General features: G+C 40.8%; 1 protein-coding gene across 1 annotated transcript in view; it reads left to right on the top strand.

Moving 5' to 3' along the window:
• LOC136874740 (cytochrome P450 6k1) overlaps positions 1-16,700 on the top strand; it is a 198,409-nt gene that overhangs the window by 81,554 nt on the left and 100,155 nt on the right. The window contains exon 4 of the mRNA XM_068227798.1: positions 4,588-4,831. Coding sequence (XP_068083899.1) covers positions 4,588-4,831 — 244 coding nt within the window. The remainder of the gene's footprint in view (positions 1-4,587; positions 4,832-16,700) is intronic.

Below are 16,700 nucleotides of genomic sequence, written 5' to 3'. Positions count from 1 at the left end.
GGCTTTACGTCGCACCGACACAGATAGGTCATATGGCGACGATGGGATAGGAAAGGCCTAGGAGTTGGAAAGAAGCGGCCGTGGCCTTAATTAAGGTACAACCCCAGCATTTGCCTAGTGTGAAAATGGGAAACCACAGAAAACCATTTTCAGGGCTGCCGATAGTGGGATTCGAACCTACTATCTCCCGGATGCAAGCTCACAGCCGCGAGCCTCTATGCGCACGGCCAACTCGCCCGGTCCAGGGAAGTTTGAAATGGCCTCGGCGTGAAATTTAAAGATCATTATTTTATTAGCTTTAAGGTATTTTTGCACCTCGAGGCCAATCTCTGTCATGAGAACAGTGGCTCCCGTGGCAAGAAATACTTCACAATAACCTCACTTTCCCTCAAATCCTCCTACCTATACTAAAGACAATGGGTTGGGATATAGTACCATATCTGAAGTACTTATTCGATTATTGTTTGGTCGCAGGAGCTATACCAGATGAATGGAGAGTTGCTATAGTAGCCCCTGTGTATAAAGGAAAGGGTGATAGACATAAAGCTGAAAATTACAAGCCAGTAAGTTTGACATGCATTGTATGTAAGCTTTGGGAAGGCATTCTTTCTGATTATATTAGACATGTTTGTGAAATTAATAACTGGTTTGATAGTAGGCAATTCGGTTTTAGGAAAGGTTATTCCACTGAAGCTCAACTTGTAGGATTCCAGCAAGATATAGCAGATATCTTGGATTCTGGAGGTCAAATGGACTGTATCGCGATTGACCTGTCTAAAGCATTTGATAGGGTGGATCATGGGAGACTACTGGCAAAAATGAGTGCAATTGGACTAGACAAAAGAGTGACTGAATGGGTTGCTATATTTCTAGAAAATAGATCTCAGAGAATTAGAGTAGGTGAAGCTTTATCTGACCTTGTAATAATTAAGAGGGGGAATTCCTCAAGGCAGTATTATCGGACCTTTATGTTTTCTTATATATATAAATGATATGAGTAAAGGAGTGGAATCGGAGGTAAGGCTTTTTGCGGACGATGTTATTCTCTATAGAGTGATAAATAAGTTACAAGATTGTGAGCAACTGCAACGTGACCTCGAAAATGTTGTGAGATGGACAGCAGGCAATGGTATGTTGATAAACGGGGTTAAAAGTCAGGTTGTGAGTTTCACAAATAGGAAAAGTCCTCTCAGTTTTAATTACTGCGTTGATGGGGTGAAAGTTCCTTTTGGGGATCATTGTAAGTATCTAGGTGTTAATATACGGAAAGATCTTCATTGGGGTAATCACATAAATGGGATTGTAAATAAAGGGTACAGATCTCTGCACATGGTTATGAGGGTGTTTAGGGGTTGTAGTAAGGATGTAAAGGAGAGGGCATATAAGTCTCTGGTAAGACCCCAACTAGAGTATGGTTCCAGTGTATGGGACCCTCACCAGGATTACCTGATTCAAGAACTGGAAAAAGTCCAAAGAAAAGCAGCTCGATTTGTTCTGGGTGATTTCCGACAAAAGAGTAGCGTTACAAAAATGTTGCAATGTTTGGGTTGGGAAGAATTGAGAGAAAGAAGAAGAGCTGCTCGACTAAGTGGTATGTTCCGAGCTGTCAGCGGAGAGATGGCGTGGAATGACATTAGTAGACGAATAAGTTTGAATGGCGTTTATAAAAGTAGGAAAGATCACAATATGAAGATAAAGTTGGAATTCAAGAGGACAAACTGGGGCAAATAATCATTTATAGGAAGGGGAGTTAGGGATTGGAATAACTTACCAAGGGAGATGTTCAATAAATTTCCAATTTCTTTGAAATCATTTAGGAAAAGGCTAGGAAAGCAAGAGATAGGGAATCTGCCACCTGGGCGACTGCCCTGAATGCAGATCAGTATTGATTGATTGATTGATTGATTGATTGATTGATTGATTGATTGATTGATTGATACCTGGGGGCTTAGGCCCCCAGACCCCTTTGCTTTACCGAATGAATATTTGAAATATAACTAATACTTCACGATAACCTCACTTTTCCTCAAATCCTCGTACCTGGGGGCTTAGGCCCGCAGACCCCCTTTGCTTTACTCAATGAATAGTTGAAATGCAAGAAATACTTCACAATAACCACTCTTCTCCTGAAATACTTTAAAATTTATTAATAATTATAATTGAAACAAACATACACTTGACTTAATGGAGAGGAGGGTATAGTTCACCAGTGGCCTTAAAAAACTCGTGCACACGAATATGTAATGGGAAGTTCGATTTGAACAGAAACTCGGCCAGATACCCGACAAAGTGGGCCTTCTTCCTTCCAAACCCTGGAACAGAGAAACTCCCATGCTTCATATGGCACCACCTATTTTCAAAGTTTTGCGTGTGAACAGGTGGGCTATCATTAGGCATAACCCTCCTATTCTGCCTGTTCACACGCCCGCTTCGACCACTGTCTATAAATTGAACCGAATGGTTCACCTGTAAGTGAAGGAAACCTTCATCCTCCAGGCAATCGTATGCCTTCCAACAGTCAGTGATGATAGTTCCTGGCAAAACCCATTCCTGAATGACAGCCAGTAAGGTATGCTTATCGCGTCTTTCAACCGGCACAACAAAAAAGTTTTTTCAGTTGCCCCGTTTGACACCACCAAACACCCACTGTCCCTCAGTATGCCGTCCTCTGTGGTATTTAGACTTGCCGAACTTACTCTCGTCAGTTTCAACGAAAATGCCGGGACCACCGATTTTCTTCTTGTTGGTGTGTACCCAATTAATACACACCTCCCGACAGAAACTGCACCAATCAACAATGGTATTTGGTGAGAAACCTAATTCCTGCTTTATGAATGCAGTAATAGGTTTCGGCAAATTACACCACAGTACATAAAAGAGTGCGATGTCAAATAATGGAAGTCTTGAGCCGGCAAAGAAAGTGTTCTTCCTCGCACTCTCTTTCCAGCCGCACTGTTTCCCGCCTCCAACACGACGAGGGCATGCAAAAAAAATCTTATTTTTAAGTGTAGTCAATTTTACACTATGACCGCACTTGCCGCAATTCCTGGTAGTACTAATCAAGCTATGTCCTTCAAGGAAGAGAATTAAATTGTCCTGATTCTGCTTAAAATCAACCGAAAACGTGTTCACCTTAATGTCACAACCTGTACAAACAGCCATTGCTAAGCAACAAGAAGACAGCTATAAGGAATAAAACGAGCCCCAACCAACAGTTGGCAGCATTGTCGTTCCTCGCGGTGCTCCCTCTCAGCGCTGCTAGTGCGACAGTGAACCGGCGTGCGCCACCTAGCGGTCGCTCATGTTACTAAACCGTGAGTGCTCTTCTCTATAGCTTCACCATTGAGATCAATATTGATGAAAATTTATGGTTTTACAAACTACCCAACACCACATAGACAACAATAACATGGGAAACGGCCTTTTTTCTTTCTTTCTTTCTTTCTTTCTTTCTTAATCTGCTTACCATCCAGGGTTGGCTTTTCCCTCGGACTCAGCGAGGGATCCCACCTCTATCGCCTCAAGGGCAGTGTCCTGGAGCTTCAGACTCTGGGTCGGGTATACAACTGGGGAGGATGACCAGTACCTCACCCAGGCGGCCTCACCTGCTATGCTGAACAGGGGCCTTGGTGGGCGATGGGGTGATTGGAAGGGATAGAGAAGGAAGAGGGAATGTAGCGGCCGTGGCCTTAAGTTAGGTACTAAGTTAGGTACAATCGCAGCATTTGACTTGAGGAAAAGTGGGAAACTACGGAAAACCACTTCCAGGATGGCTGAGGTGGGGATCGAACCCACCTCTACTCAGTTGACCTCCCGAGGCTGAGTGGACCAGTTCCAGCCCTCGTACCACTTTTCAAATTTCGTGGCAGACCCGGGAATCGAACCCGAGCCTCCAGGGATGGTAGCTAATCATGCTGACCGCTACACCAGAGGCGGACGGGAAACGGCCTTTAGCACCAAAATGTTCGAATGACGAAAGTAGTGCACTGAACATTCTGAACAATAAAACAGTATTGTTATGGTATTTGCATTGTTGAAATAAAGAATAGTTAACAATTTGATATTTTTGGAGAATTTAGTTCATTTTAAAACCAGTAGATGTCACTTGAATGCGATCACTGCTCGCCATAACATGGATAGGCGCGCGGGCTACAGTTGTAGCCCAACCGACTTTGAAGTGAGATTATGGAAAGACAACTTCAGTAAGCAGTGCCAAAACACAGTAAATCCCTAGAACAGCGTGACGAAGAAAGGTACTGATAGTCTCCCCTTCTACGGCCAGCGAGCGTAGGAGTGAGGGCGAAAACAAAATGGCTGGGCTACACCTGTAGCCCGCGCGCCTAACGTAGAGTTAAATATGTAACTAGATAAGTCGGCATCAGTGATGAGCCACTAAAAATGTGAATAGGACAGTGATATTTGCTTTTTAATGTATAGCCTTACCTGCCGAATACTATAGATGGAGATGACAAGATCTCAAGCTGAGCCTGGTGTTACACTAGTCATTTTTTCAAACTTCTCTTTCTATCTGACCTTGTTGGGAAAATTATGTGTCCACATGTTCTAAGCAACATTTTTTGTACGCAGGTGCTGGCTATGTTTGCTGGTGTGCCTTTCCTTCGTCTAATAAATGCCACTGTGCTAGGAACCGAAATAAGCAACTTTATGAGAGATGTCATCTGGAAGACTGTGCAGTACCGTAAAGAGACTGGCCACAAAAGAGAAGATTTCTTGGATTTGCTTATCCAGTTAAAAGATAAAGGGAATGTTCAGGAAGAAGAAAATAAACCTGATGAAGTCCCAGACATGTCCTATCACTCAACTAACTTCTGTGAGCAAACTTACCTAATTATCTCTTCACACATGATGAATCTGTAAGACTGAGGCTTAAATATTGCATATCATATTTCTACTTAGGCTTACACAATTATTGGCATGTTTCTCAAATCTCAGATTATCTTCCCATAAATTTTGGTTCCAATATTTTGTCACTAAACTGATTTTAATACACAAATTTTGAAGAAATAAGATACTGATTGGTTCAAATAGTTTATAACAATTGCTGCCAGATTACTGCAAATTTTCAAGCACAGCCTCCTAAATATTACGATGATAGGCCATGATAGCCATGACTTCCAATTTCATAACATTAACAAGGAAAAAATGGAGGAAAGTATGAATGCTAGATGAGAAAAATTTTTAATGGAAAGCGATAAGAACTTGCTTATTGACTTTGCTGCTAAATGAAAATGAAAACCTACAACCTGTTTTCAGTCATTGACCGGGTCAGGGATGTAATGAATGAAGCAGATATAGGCTGTTAGTATGATGGGGTCGCCACTCCCAAAGTGATTTATTAATGAATGATAGATGCTATGAAATGAGAAGGGAGACTGTTGCTGGAATGAATGATGACAGGGAAAACCGGAGTACCCGGAGAAAAACCTGTCCCGCCCCCGCTTTGTCCAGCACAAATCTCACATGGAGTGACCGGGATTTGAACCAAGGTATCCAGCGGTGAGAGGCCGATGCGCTGCCGTCTGAGCCACGGAGGCTTTTGCTGCTAAATATATAAGCGTAATCGATAATAAGACAAACAAGATCACACTACTAATGTCAATTGCTGTAGAAGTCCTCCTCAATATCATACAAAATGTACTTTTATGCACACCTAAATCATTACCCACAAATATTTGAAAGGATCCTGCAGCATAAAATAAAATCAGAATAATAACAAAACCTTTTAGGGAATTTGGCACCTGGTAATGGATGGATGGATGGATGGATGGATGGATGGATGGATGGATGGATGGATGGATGGATGGATGGATGGATGGATGGATGGATGGATGGATGGATGGATGGATGGATGGATGGATGGATGGATGGATGGATGGATGGATGGATGGATGGATGGATGGATGGATGGATGGATGGATGGATGGATGGATGGATGGATGGATGGATGGATGGATGGATGGATGGATGGATGGATGGATGGATGGATGGATGGATGGATGGATGGATGGATGGATGGATGGATGGATGGATGGATGGATGGATGGATGGATGGATGGATGGATGGATGGATGGATGGATGGATGGATGGATGGATGGATGGATGGATGGATGGATGGATGGATGGATGGATGGATGGATGGATGGATGGATGGATGGATGGATGGATGGATGGATGGATGGATGGATGGATGGATGGATGGATGGATGGATGGATGGATGGATGGATGGATGGATGGATGGATGGATGGATGGATGGATGGATGGATGGATGGATGGATGGATGGATGGATGGATGGATGGATGGATGGATGGATGGATGGATGGATGGATGGATGGATGGATGGATGGATGGATGGATGGATGGATGGATGGATGGATGGATGGATGGATGGATGGATGGATGGATGGATGGATGGATGGATGGATGGATGGATGGATGGATGGATGGATGGATGGATGGATGGATGGATGGATGGATGGATGGATGGATGGATGGATGGATGGATGGATGGATGGATGGATGGATGGATGGATGGATGGATGGATGGATGGATGGATGGATGGATGGATGGATGGATGGATGGATGGATGGATGGATGGATGGATGGATGGATGGATGGATGGATGGATGGATGGATGGATGGATGGATGGATGGATGGATGGATGGATGGATGGATGGATGGATGGATGGATGGATGGATGGATGGATGGATGGATGGATGGATGGATGGATGGATGGATGGATGGATGGATGGATGGATGGATGGATGGATGGATGGATGGATGGATGGATGGATGGATGGATGGATGGATGGATGGATGGATGGATGGATGGATGGATGGATGGATGGATGGATGGATGGATGGATGGATGGATGGATGGATGGATGGATGGATGGATGGATGGATGGATGGATGGATGGATGGATGGATGGATGGATGGATGGATGGATGGATGGATGGATGGATGGATGGATGGATGGATGGATGGATGGATGGATGGATGGATGGATGGATGGATGGATGGATGGATGGATGGATGGATGGATGGATGGATGGATGGATGGATGGATGGATGGATGGATGGATGGATGGATGGATGGATGGATGGATGGATGGATGGATGGATGGATGGATGGATGGATGGATGGATGGATGGATGGATGGATGGATGGATGGATGGATGGATGGATGGATGGATGGATGGATGGATGGATGGATGGATGGATGGATGGATGGATGGATGGATGGATGGATGGATGGATGGATGGATGGATGGATGGATGGATGGATGGATGGATGGATGGATGGATGGATGGATGGATGGATGGATGGATGGATGGATGGATGTCATCTAAACATACAGTAGGTGGGCTTTCTCCTCATCAGTACCCATTCCTCTGTATACATTTTTTCTTAGCCTCAACAGGCTCGTTACTACATCTCAGCTCTCTCCAGAGGGTGGGATTCAACACTCACTGAAGGGTCATTTTGAGTGTCTTGCTTACAGTATGTGTCAAGTGGCATTGGTCACAGGCTTCCATTACACAGTTAGTCATTTAAATTTTTCCAAACATTCTGCCAACAATATCTACATACCTTCAGTTGTTAATTGGTTTTCCGTTAACTATATCTTCCATTTCATTTGCCAAAGTTACTTGAATGATTTATTCTGGGTATAGGTTAAATAAAGGGGGGGAAGGACACATCCCCTGTCTAATACGTCGTCTTATTTCTACTTTATTGAAAAAAAAAAAGCCTGTCTTCTTTAATGACAACAGTCTAACATTTTTTGTACTAAATTCTATGAATTTAAGCAGCAGTTCTCCATTCAAGACTGTTATGTAGGTTATTCATTTCTCACTAAATATAAAGTCAAGCTAGAACTCTTTAATTCTCGTTGCTGTTTGAGTCATCAGTGCATAGAATGGTTTGATGCAGGTCTCCATACCACCCTATCCTGTGCTAAACTTTTCATTCCTACGTAACTGCCGCATCCTATGCCCGCTCTAATCTGCTTGTCATATTCACACCTTGGTCTACCCCTACCATTCTTACCTCCTACACTTCCCTCAAGAAAAACTGCACGTCCTGGTCGTCTTAAGATGTGTCCAATCATTCTATCTCTTCTTTTGGTCAAATTTAGCTAGATCGATCTCCTCTCACCAATTCAATTCAGTATCTTTTCATTCATAATTCTATCTATCTGTCTCACCTTCAGCATTCTTCTGTAACACCACATTTCAAAATTTTCTATTCTCTTTCTTTCCGGGCTAGTTACTGTCCATGTTTTACTTCCATACAATGCGATGCTTCAAAAATATTCTAATTCCTATATCAATGTTTGAAGTGAGTGAATTTCTTTTCTAACAGAAAGGCTTCTTTGCTTGTGCTGGTCTGCATTTTATGCCCTCCTTACTTCTGCCATTGTTGGTACTTTTACTACCCAAGTAACAATATTCATCTACTTCCTTTAAGACTTCATTTCCTAATCTAATATTTCACTCCACTGACAAAAAGTAACTGAATGGGTGGCTATATTTCTAGAAAATGAAACTCAGAGAATTAGAGTAGGCAAATCACCTGACCCTGTAATAATGAAGAGGGGAATCCCTCAGGGCAGTATTATTGGACTTTTATGTTTTCTTATATATATAAATGATATGCGTAAAGAAATGGAATCAGGGAAGAGGCTTTTTGCAGGTGATGTTATTCTGTACAGAGTAATAAATAAGTTACAAATTGTGAGCAACTGCAAAATGACCTCAATAATGTTGTGAGGTGGACAGTAGGCAATGGTATGATGATAAACGGGGTTAAAAGTCAGGTTGTGAGTTTTACAAATAGGAAAAGTCCTCTCTTTTAATTACTACATTGATAGGGTGAAAGGTCCTTTTGGGCATCATTGTAAGTACATAGGTGTTAATATAAGGAAAGATCTTCATTGGGGTAATCACATAAATATGATCGTAAATAAAGGGTACAGATCTCTGCACATGGTTATGAGGGTATTTAGGTGTTATAGTAATAATGTAAAGGAGAGGACATATAACTCTCTGGTAAGACCCCAACTAGAGTATGGTTCCAGTGTATGGAATTACTTGATTCAGGAACGAGAGGAAATTCAGGGAAAAGCAGCTCGATTTGTTCTGGGTGATTTCTGACAAAAGAGTAGCATTACAAAAATGTTGCAAAGTTTGGGCTGGTAAGACTTTTGAGAAAGGAAACAAGCTGCTCGACTAAGTGGTATGTAAACACAAAGTATGTTCCAAGTGTTATTTTTAATATCCACCTATTCAATACAAAGAGATCTAGTAAATTAAGAATTAAATCTTATCATAAAAAGTTACAAGGGACATGTTTCGCCCATATTAAGGGCATCATCGGCCTCAAACTCAAACCTGTAAGGTGAATAATCAGGATCCTGATTGTTCTTACAAATCATAAAAGGATATCAATGTAGGTGTTTGTCTAACATAAAATTATTAGAACGTCCTTGGTTAAAATCGTAGTATCAAGCTGCATGTCACAAGTTCACAAGATTACACTCTCCGGAGCACTGAGTCAGTGCGCCCAAAACCTGTTGAGGGTAGAGCAATAAACAGCTCAATCTTTATATGAAACAGAAATGTGTTTCCTTGAATGCTCCTATTGGATAAGAAAAAGTAAAGCTTTTTTTGCTAGGGGCTTTACGTCACACCGACACAGATAGGTCTTACTGTTAAAGATGTTAATTTTGTATGTTAAGATAAGACAACGGTCTTCTTAAGTAGCTGTTCAGCTGTCTATAGTATTATTTAACTGGCTTGAAGGAGTGAAAGTCAAATGTGTTACAATAAGATAACTGTCTTCTTTAAGTAGTAGTGGGAGCAAGGAAAGGTATTCGGCTGTCTATAGTAATATTTATCTTGCTTGAAGGGGCGAAAGTCGAAGGTATATTGACGTTGATTAGAGCTTTTTGGTGTGAAGTGTGTCCGACCATGCAAATCTCTCAAAACCAACAACACATAAACTTAACAACCTGCCTAACCCCTCCCCTCCACCACACCCTCCTCCGCCAATCTCACATCGATACAATACTAGAAGCACAAGTGTCAGTCATTCAACGCTACCATAGCAACTGATTAACACCATAACAGTCAAAGAAATAAATAAACATACACATAATGTTGTTTTCTTCAACTAACCTTTCCATAACTGATTTACATCTTTACAGATGAAAGAGTAAGTATTTATACATTCTCCATTTTTTCTTTTTAAACCCATATTCTCTTCAAAAATACTTTTCCTAGGCATTCACTCTCCTCTTGTTACAGACTTCACACCAAAAAGCTCTAATCAACGTCAATACCTTCGACTTTCACTCCTTCAAGCAAGATAAATACGACTACAGACAGCCGAATACCTTTCCTTGCTCCCACAACTATTTAATGAAGACTGTTATCTTATCGTAACACATTTGACTTTCACTCCTTCACGCCAGTTAAATAATACTATAGACAGCTGAACAGCTACTTAAGAAGACTGTTGTCTTATCTTAACGTACAAAATTAACATCTTTAACAGTCTATCAGCTTTACTTTTTCTTATCATTCAATAGGAGTATTCAAGGAAACACATTTCTATGAATATTGAATTTTCATATAAAGATTGAGCTGTTTATTGCTCTACCCTCAACAGGTTTTGGACGCATTGACTCAGCACTCCGGAGAGTATAATCCTGTGAACTTGTGACATGCAGCTTGATACTACGATTTTAACCAAGGACGTTCTAATAATTATGTGTTAGACAAACTCCTACATTGATACACTCTTTTTACGATTTGTAAGAACAATCAGGATCCTATTATTCACCTTACAAGTATGAGTTTGAGGCTGATGATGCCCTTAATATGGGCGAAGCATGTCCCTTGTAACTTTTTATGATAAGATTTAATTCTTAATTTACTAGATCTCTTTGTATTGAATAGGTGGATATTAAAAATAACACTTGTAACATACTTTGTATTTACATACATTTCAATACGGACCTAACATGAGAATTATAACATGTAAGTGGTATGTTCTGAGCTGTCTGTGGAGATTTGGCATGGAATAACATCAGTAGACGGATTAAGTTCAAGTGGTGTCTTTAATAGTCGGAAAGATCACAATATGAAGATAAAGCTGGAATTCAAGAGGACAAATTAGGGCAAATATTCGTTTTTAGGAAGAGGAGCTAGGGATTGGAATAACTTACCAAGGGAGATGTTCAATAAATTTCCAATTTCTTCGCAATCATTTACAGAAAGGCTAGGAAAACAGATAGGGAATCTGCCACTTGGGTGACTGACCTAAATGCATATCAGTACTGATTGATTGACTGCACTCCATTACTTTTGTTTTGGACTTATTTATTTTCATCTTGTACTCTTTACCCAAAATTCTGTCCATACCATTCAGCAATTTCTCCAGAGCTTTCCCGTCTCAGATAAAATATCAATATTGTACCAGGCGGTACACCTCCGCGCCACTAATTCAAAATTTGCGCCAGTTGAAACTCCTCTACTGGAGGAAGCCTGAACTTTAACTACAGTGTTAATTCTCAAGTTTCTCAGAAGATGTCCCTACTTGTAAATTTTGAAGTGTTCTGAACTGTGTCGTTTTCGATGTATTTTGTTTTCGCTGTAGCAAGAAGTGTGAACATTCTCTCATAAGTTTGTTCTTTGTTAAATTTCTTTCAGTCATTGTTTAGGTTGGCTGTATAACCCTTCTCTTTCCGCCAGTTTTGAATTCGACCAATGAATAATTTTTGTAATTAATTTTCCACCAATCCTAGATGTCTTCTTCAGTTTTAACTTGTAATGTTTTGGCCGTCCAATAAAATGCTTGTGGGCGGGTGTTATCATTCATAAAAGGTCTCGAATGTTCCGCGAGGGTATATAAACTGCTGATTTTCGGGTCTCTGCGCCACTTCAGTAACATCTGTCATAGTGTAAATTATGTAGCAGGGGGCGGGAAGCGCCTCTTTCGTCGGGCAGCAGTTCTTCAATAAGGTAATGGCCTTTTAATAACTTATTTTCTTGCTAGCTCAGCAGTTTAACTCTCGGGGCAGGTTCGATACCTTTTACCATGTAACTTTCTCTAAAATGTAAAAGACTCCTGGTATAAATCCAATCTCTTTAAACTACAAATTGGGATAGAGAGTGCCTAACCCTCTCGAGCTCCCTTTCATATTGTTTTTGAGGTGACTACGTTTTCTCAACCATTTTTCTTCATTTCGTAATGTAATAAGTTTTCCTATCGTGTCACCTCCGTAGAATGGGATTAGCCCTTGCATAAGCGGCCTAGGGCCAAATTAGGTTTTAATAAAGTGTATTAGGAGTGCAAGTACACCTCCTCTCAAATTGGTATTTTGGGGCCATGCCATTGACCTGTTTCTTTACTTAATAGGCCTCAGTAGGTTGGGTACTTTTACTCCTGTGTTATTGTACTTGGAGGACAGCTTGAATGTGGAGTTTGGTGTGACCTTTGATGGGCTTGAACTTTGAGAGTGAGTTGATCTTTCTTAAAATTTTGGTTTCTGTGTGCCTCGAGGAGGCTTCACCGTGTAATGGGGAGCAAGTGTTCCTGGGCATGATTGGGGTTTTCTGCCCCTTTGTGGAATCTTGTATATAAGTAATGTTGGGCTAATTGCTCAAGAATTGTGTGTCTGGCTCTCGGAGCCCAAATCCTGTAACACTGTAATTGTACATTCTCGAATTGTTGCTAGGCTACTGAGTACCTGTTATATTTGTTATTTCTTGATCTTAAAAGGAAAATATAACCTTGTTAAATTTTAAATTAACTTTAATTTCGTAGATTGAGACCTATTCATCCCAGCACCTTCTTTCACCTCTAACTACCACGGATAACTCCGTAACAAATATCATCAGCAAATCTCAGGGCATTGATTTCCTCTCCTTGGATTGTGATTCCCTTCTCAAATTCCTCTTTGATTTCCTTTACTGCCTGTTCATATAAACAATGAATTAGAGGTGGACAAACTGCAACCTTACTGGGCAAGTTGGCCATGCGGTTAGGGGCGCGAAGCTGTGAGTTTGCATCCAGGAGATAGTGGGTTTGAATCCCACTGTCAGCAGCCCTGTGGTTTCCCATTTTCACACCAGGAAAATGCTGGGGCTGTACCTTAATTATGGCTATGGCCGCTTCCTTCCCTCTCCTAGCCCTTTCCTATCCCATCATTGACATAAGACCTGTCTGTGTTGGTGCGACATAAAGCCACTGGCAAAAAAACTGCAACCTTACCTCACTCCTTCCTACATTGCTGCTTCTCTTTCAAAGCCCTCGAATTTTTATTACTGCAGACTGGTTTTATACAGAGTGTGGATAATTCTTCATTCTCTGTATCTGATCGCGATCACCTGCAGAATCTCAAATAGCTTGGTCCAATCAACATTATCGAATGCCTTTTCCAGATCTACAAATTGATCATCTCCCAACTCAGTTTGAACTTGTCTTACCATTCTTCTGTAAATAATACGTGTTCAAATTTTGCAGGCGTGAGATACTAAACTAATGGTGTGGTAGTTTTCTCACTTGTACTGGCTTTCTTGGGGATAGGTATAACAACATTCTGCCAAAAATTGGATGGCACTTCTCCTGTCTCATTCATCTTACACACTAAATGGAATAACCTCGCCATGCTGGTATCTCCTAAGGCAGTCAGTAATTCAGAGGAAATATCAATTCCAGGTGCTTTGTTCTTATTTAGGTCTCTCAAAGCTCTGTCAAAATCTGGCCTCAAGATTGGGTCTCCATTTCATCAGCATTAATAGCCTCTTCTTGTTCCAGATCCAGATCATCTATGTCTTTACCTTGATACAACTGTTGGATATGTTCCTGCCATCTTTCTGCCTTGCCTTGTTTCCCTAGAAGTAGTTTTTCATCTGAGCTCTTAATATTCATACTTCTAGTTTTCCTTTCTCCAAAGTTTCCCTTGATTTTCCTGTATGCAACATTTACCTTTCCAAGGACCATACAACCTTTAACATCCTTGCAGTTCTCCTTCAGCCATTCTGCCTTAGCTGTCCTGCACTTTCTATCCACTTCATTCTTTAATTGCCTGCATTCATTTCTGCCCTCTTAATTTTTTGCATTCTTGTACATTCATCGTTCATCAATTAGGTCTAGTATCTCCTGAGTTGTCCATTGATTCTTAGCTGATCTTTCCTTTCTTCCTAACACTTCTTCAGAAGCCCTAGAGACCGCATTCTTCACAACCGTCCATTCTTCCTCTATTGTGTTTCCTTCAGCCTTTTTATTTAGTCCTTGTGCAACATGTTCCTGGACACAGTCTCTCACACTCTTTTCTTTCAACTTGTCTAGATCTCATCTCCTTGCATTCCTCCTTTTCCTCAATTCAACTTCAGATGGCATTTCATGACCAACAAGTCATGGTCAGAGTCCACGTCAGTTCCCAGGAAAGTTTGCAATCCATCACCTGGTTTCTGAATCTCTGCCTAATCATAATGAAGTCTATTTGATATCTTCCAGTGTCTCCAAGTCTCATCCACGTATACAGCAGTCGTTTGTGGTATTTGAACCAAGTATTAGCAAGGACTAAAATTATGATCGGTGCAGAATTCAACCAGCCGACTTCCTCTTTCATTTCTTTGTCCCAATCTCAATTCTCCTACTGTACTACCTTCTCTTCTTTGGCCTACCAGTGCATTCCAGTTTCCCAATATAATTAGATTCTCATCACCTTTTACATATTGTATTAAATCTTCTATCACTTCATGTATTCTTTCAATTTCATCATCTACTGAACTAGTAGGCATATAGACCTGTACTATTGTGGTGGGCATTGGTTTGATGTCTATCTTGACAACAATAATTCTTTCACCATGCTGGTCATAGTAGCTTACCTGCTGCTCTATTTTCTTATTCATTAATATACCATCTTCTGCATTTCCCCCGTTTGATTTTGTGTTGATAATCCTGTAGTTACCTGACAAAAAATCCTGCTCTTCCTGCCAGCGAACTTGACTTATATCAACTACATCTGATTAAGTCTATCCATATCCCTTTTCAGATTCTCTAACCTACCACAATGTTTCAAACTTCCAACATTCCATGCTCCGACTTGCTGCCCCTATGATTGCTCCCTCTCGTGTAGTCCCCACCCGGAGATCCGAATGGGGGACTATTTTACCTCCGGAATATTTTACCCGGGAGGAAGCCACCATCAGTACATCATTCATACAGAGGGAGCTGTATGTCCTTGGGAGTTAGTTATGGCTGTAGTTTCCCGTTGCTTTCAGCGGTGTAGAAGTATCAACACAGCTAAGCCATGTTGAGTATTATTACAAGGCCATATCAGTCAATTATCCAGACTGCCACCCTTGCAACTTCTGAAAGGCTGCTACCCCCTTTCGATGAACTGTTCTTTAGTCTGGTCTCTCGACAGATACCCATACATTAAAAATTAAATAATTGAAGTTCAACCAATTCAATACATAAAAGAAAGAAATGTAGTAATTACATTCTTATTTAAATGGGACCGGTTTCGACCCTAGTCCAGGTCATCGTCAGCCGTTAGCTTCATTAGGACACACAAGCCTCCCTACTGTGGCAAGGTCACATGGTTTGCATGGTTCTCCTTATGACACATATTTAATTTGGTCCAAAGTCATTACATGCATTCATTTCAATTCTTAACTACACATTTACTTCTTCCAAACTCATTATCATGCATTCATTCGAATGCAACCTAGAAACACTTCCCCTATGTCTGCTGAACAAAAGACTTCAATGATTACGCAGATGTAAAATTCCCTCCTCTTTGCACTACAAAATTAATTCAAATTTTAGTAAAACAACATTCTGGACAATTTTCTTCAGCTCTTAATGAATCCGACAGGAAGTTATTCTGGTGCAAATTATGTCTGGAATGTGAGTCAGGTATAATTATATGTAAGTTAACTCAATTTTATGAATTTAGGCAGTGGCTCATCAATCGAAACCTTTATGTAAGTTATTATTTAACCTCTCAGCGTGGGACAACTTTCAGTACCTGGCTACCCTGAGCTGTGGGAGGAGTATAGTACCAAGCATGCTATGAGTGCAGGCTCTTAGTTAATCGGGCGTAAATGACAAGCGGTTCAATGAATTTTACCAAAATGGTCAGTATGTTATTAGTGCATAAACACACAAACGGCATAATATAGTGGAATTATCTAAGGTCAGTGAAGTGGAGGAATCTTCTGAGCTTTCAAATGGACCTAAAATATGGCTGAACCAAATATAGAAATAGCTAGTAAATGGAATTTTTGAGAAATATGATCTCAATACAGGTTTCTGCACTATGCTCATTAACATACAGTACACAATGCAAAAATTACATACATTATTTCCTCCACAGTAACCGGTACACATTCATTTACCCTCGATCGGAATGGAAATATCATACCGCGTGACCGCATAAAATTCTGCGTATACTATTATACTATCATCTTTACGAACTCGACAGTAGAAAACAACAGAAAATTTTTCACACAGGACATAAGCAGTTCTTTGCAGCATTCTGAGACCCATAATTTATTGTAAACATCTCCCTTTGACCTCTGTAATTATCCATGTCTTCACACACAAACCCACCATCAATAATATTACGGCCAATATTTTTGCGTGTATC

This window comes from Anabrus simplex, chromosome 5, assembly GCF_040414725.1.
Source record: "Anabrus simplex isolate iqAnaSimp1 chromosome 5, ASM4041472v1, whole genome shotgun sequence".
Taxonomy (NCBI): domain Eukaryota; kingdom Metazoa; phylum Arthropoda; class Insecta; order Orthoptera; family Tettigoniidae; genus Anabrus; species Anabrus simplex.
Note: the sequence above shows the minus strand (reverse complement) of the source record. Positions and strands in the feature narration are given on the sequence as shown.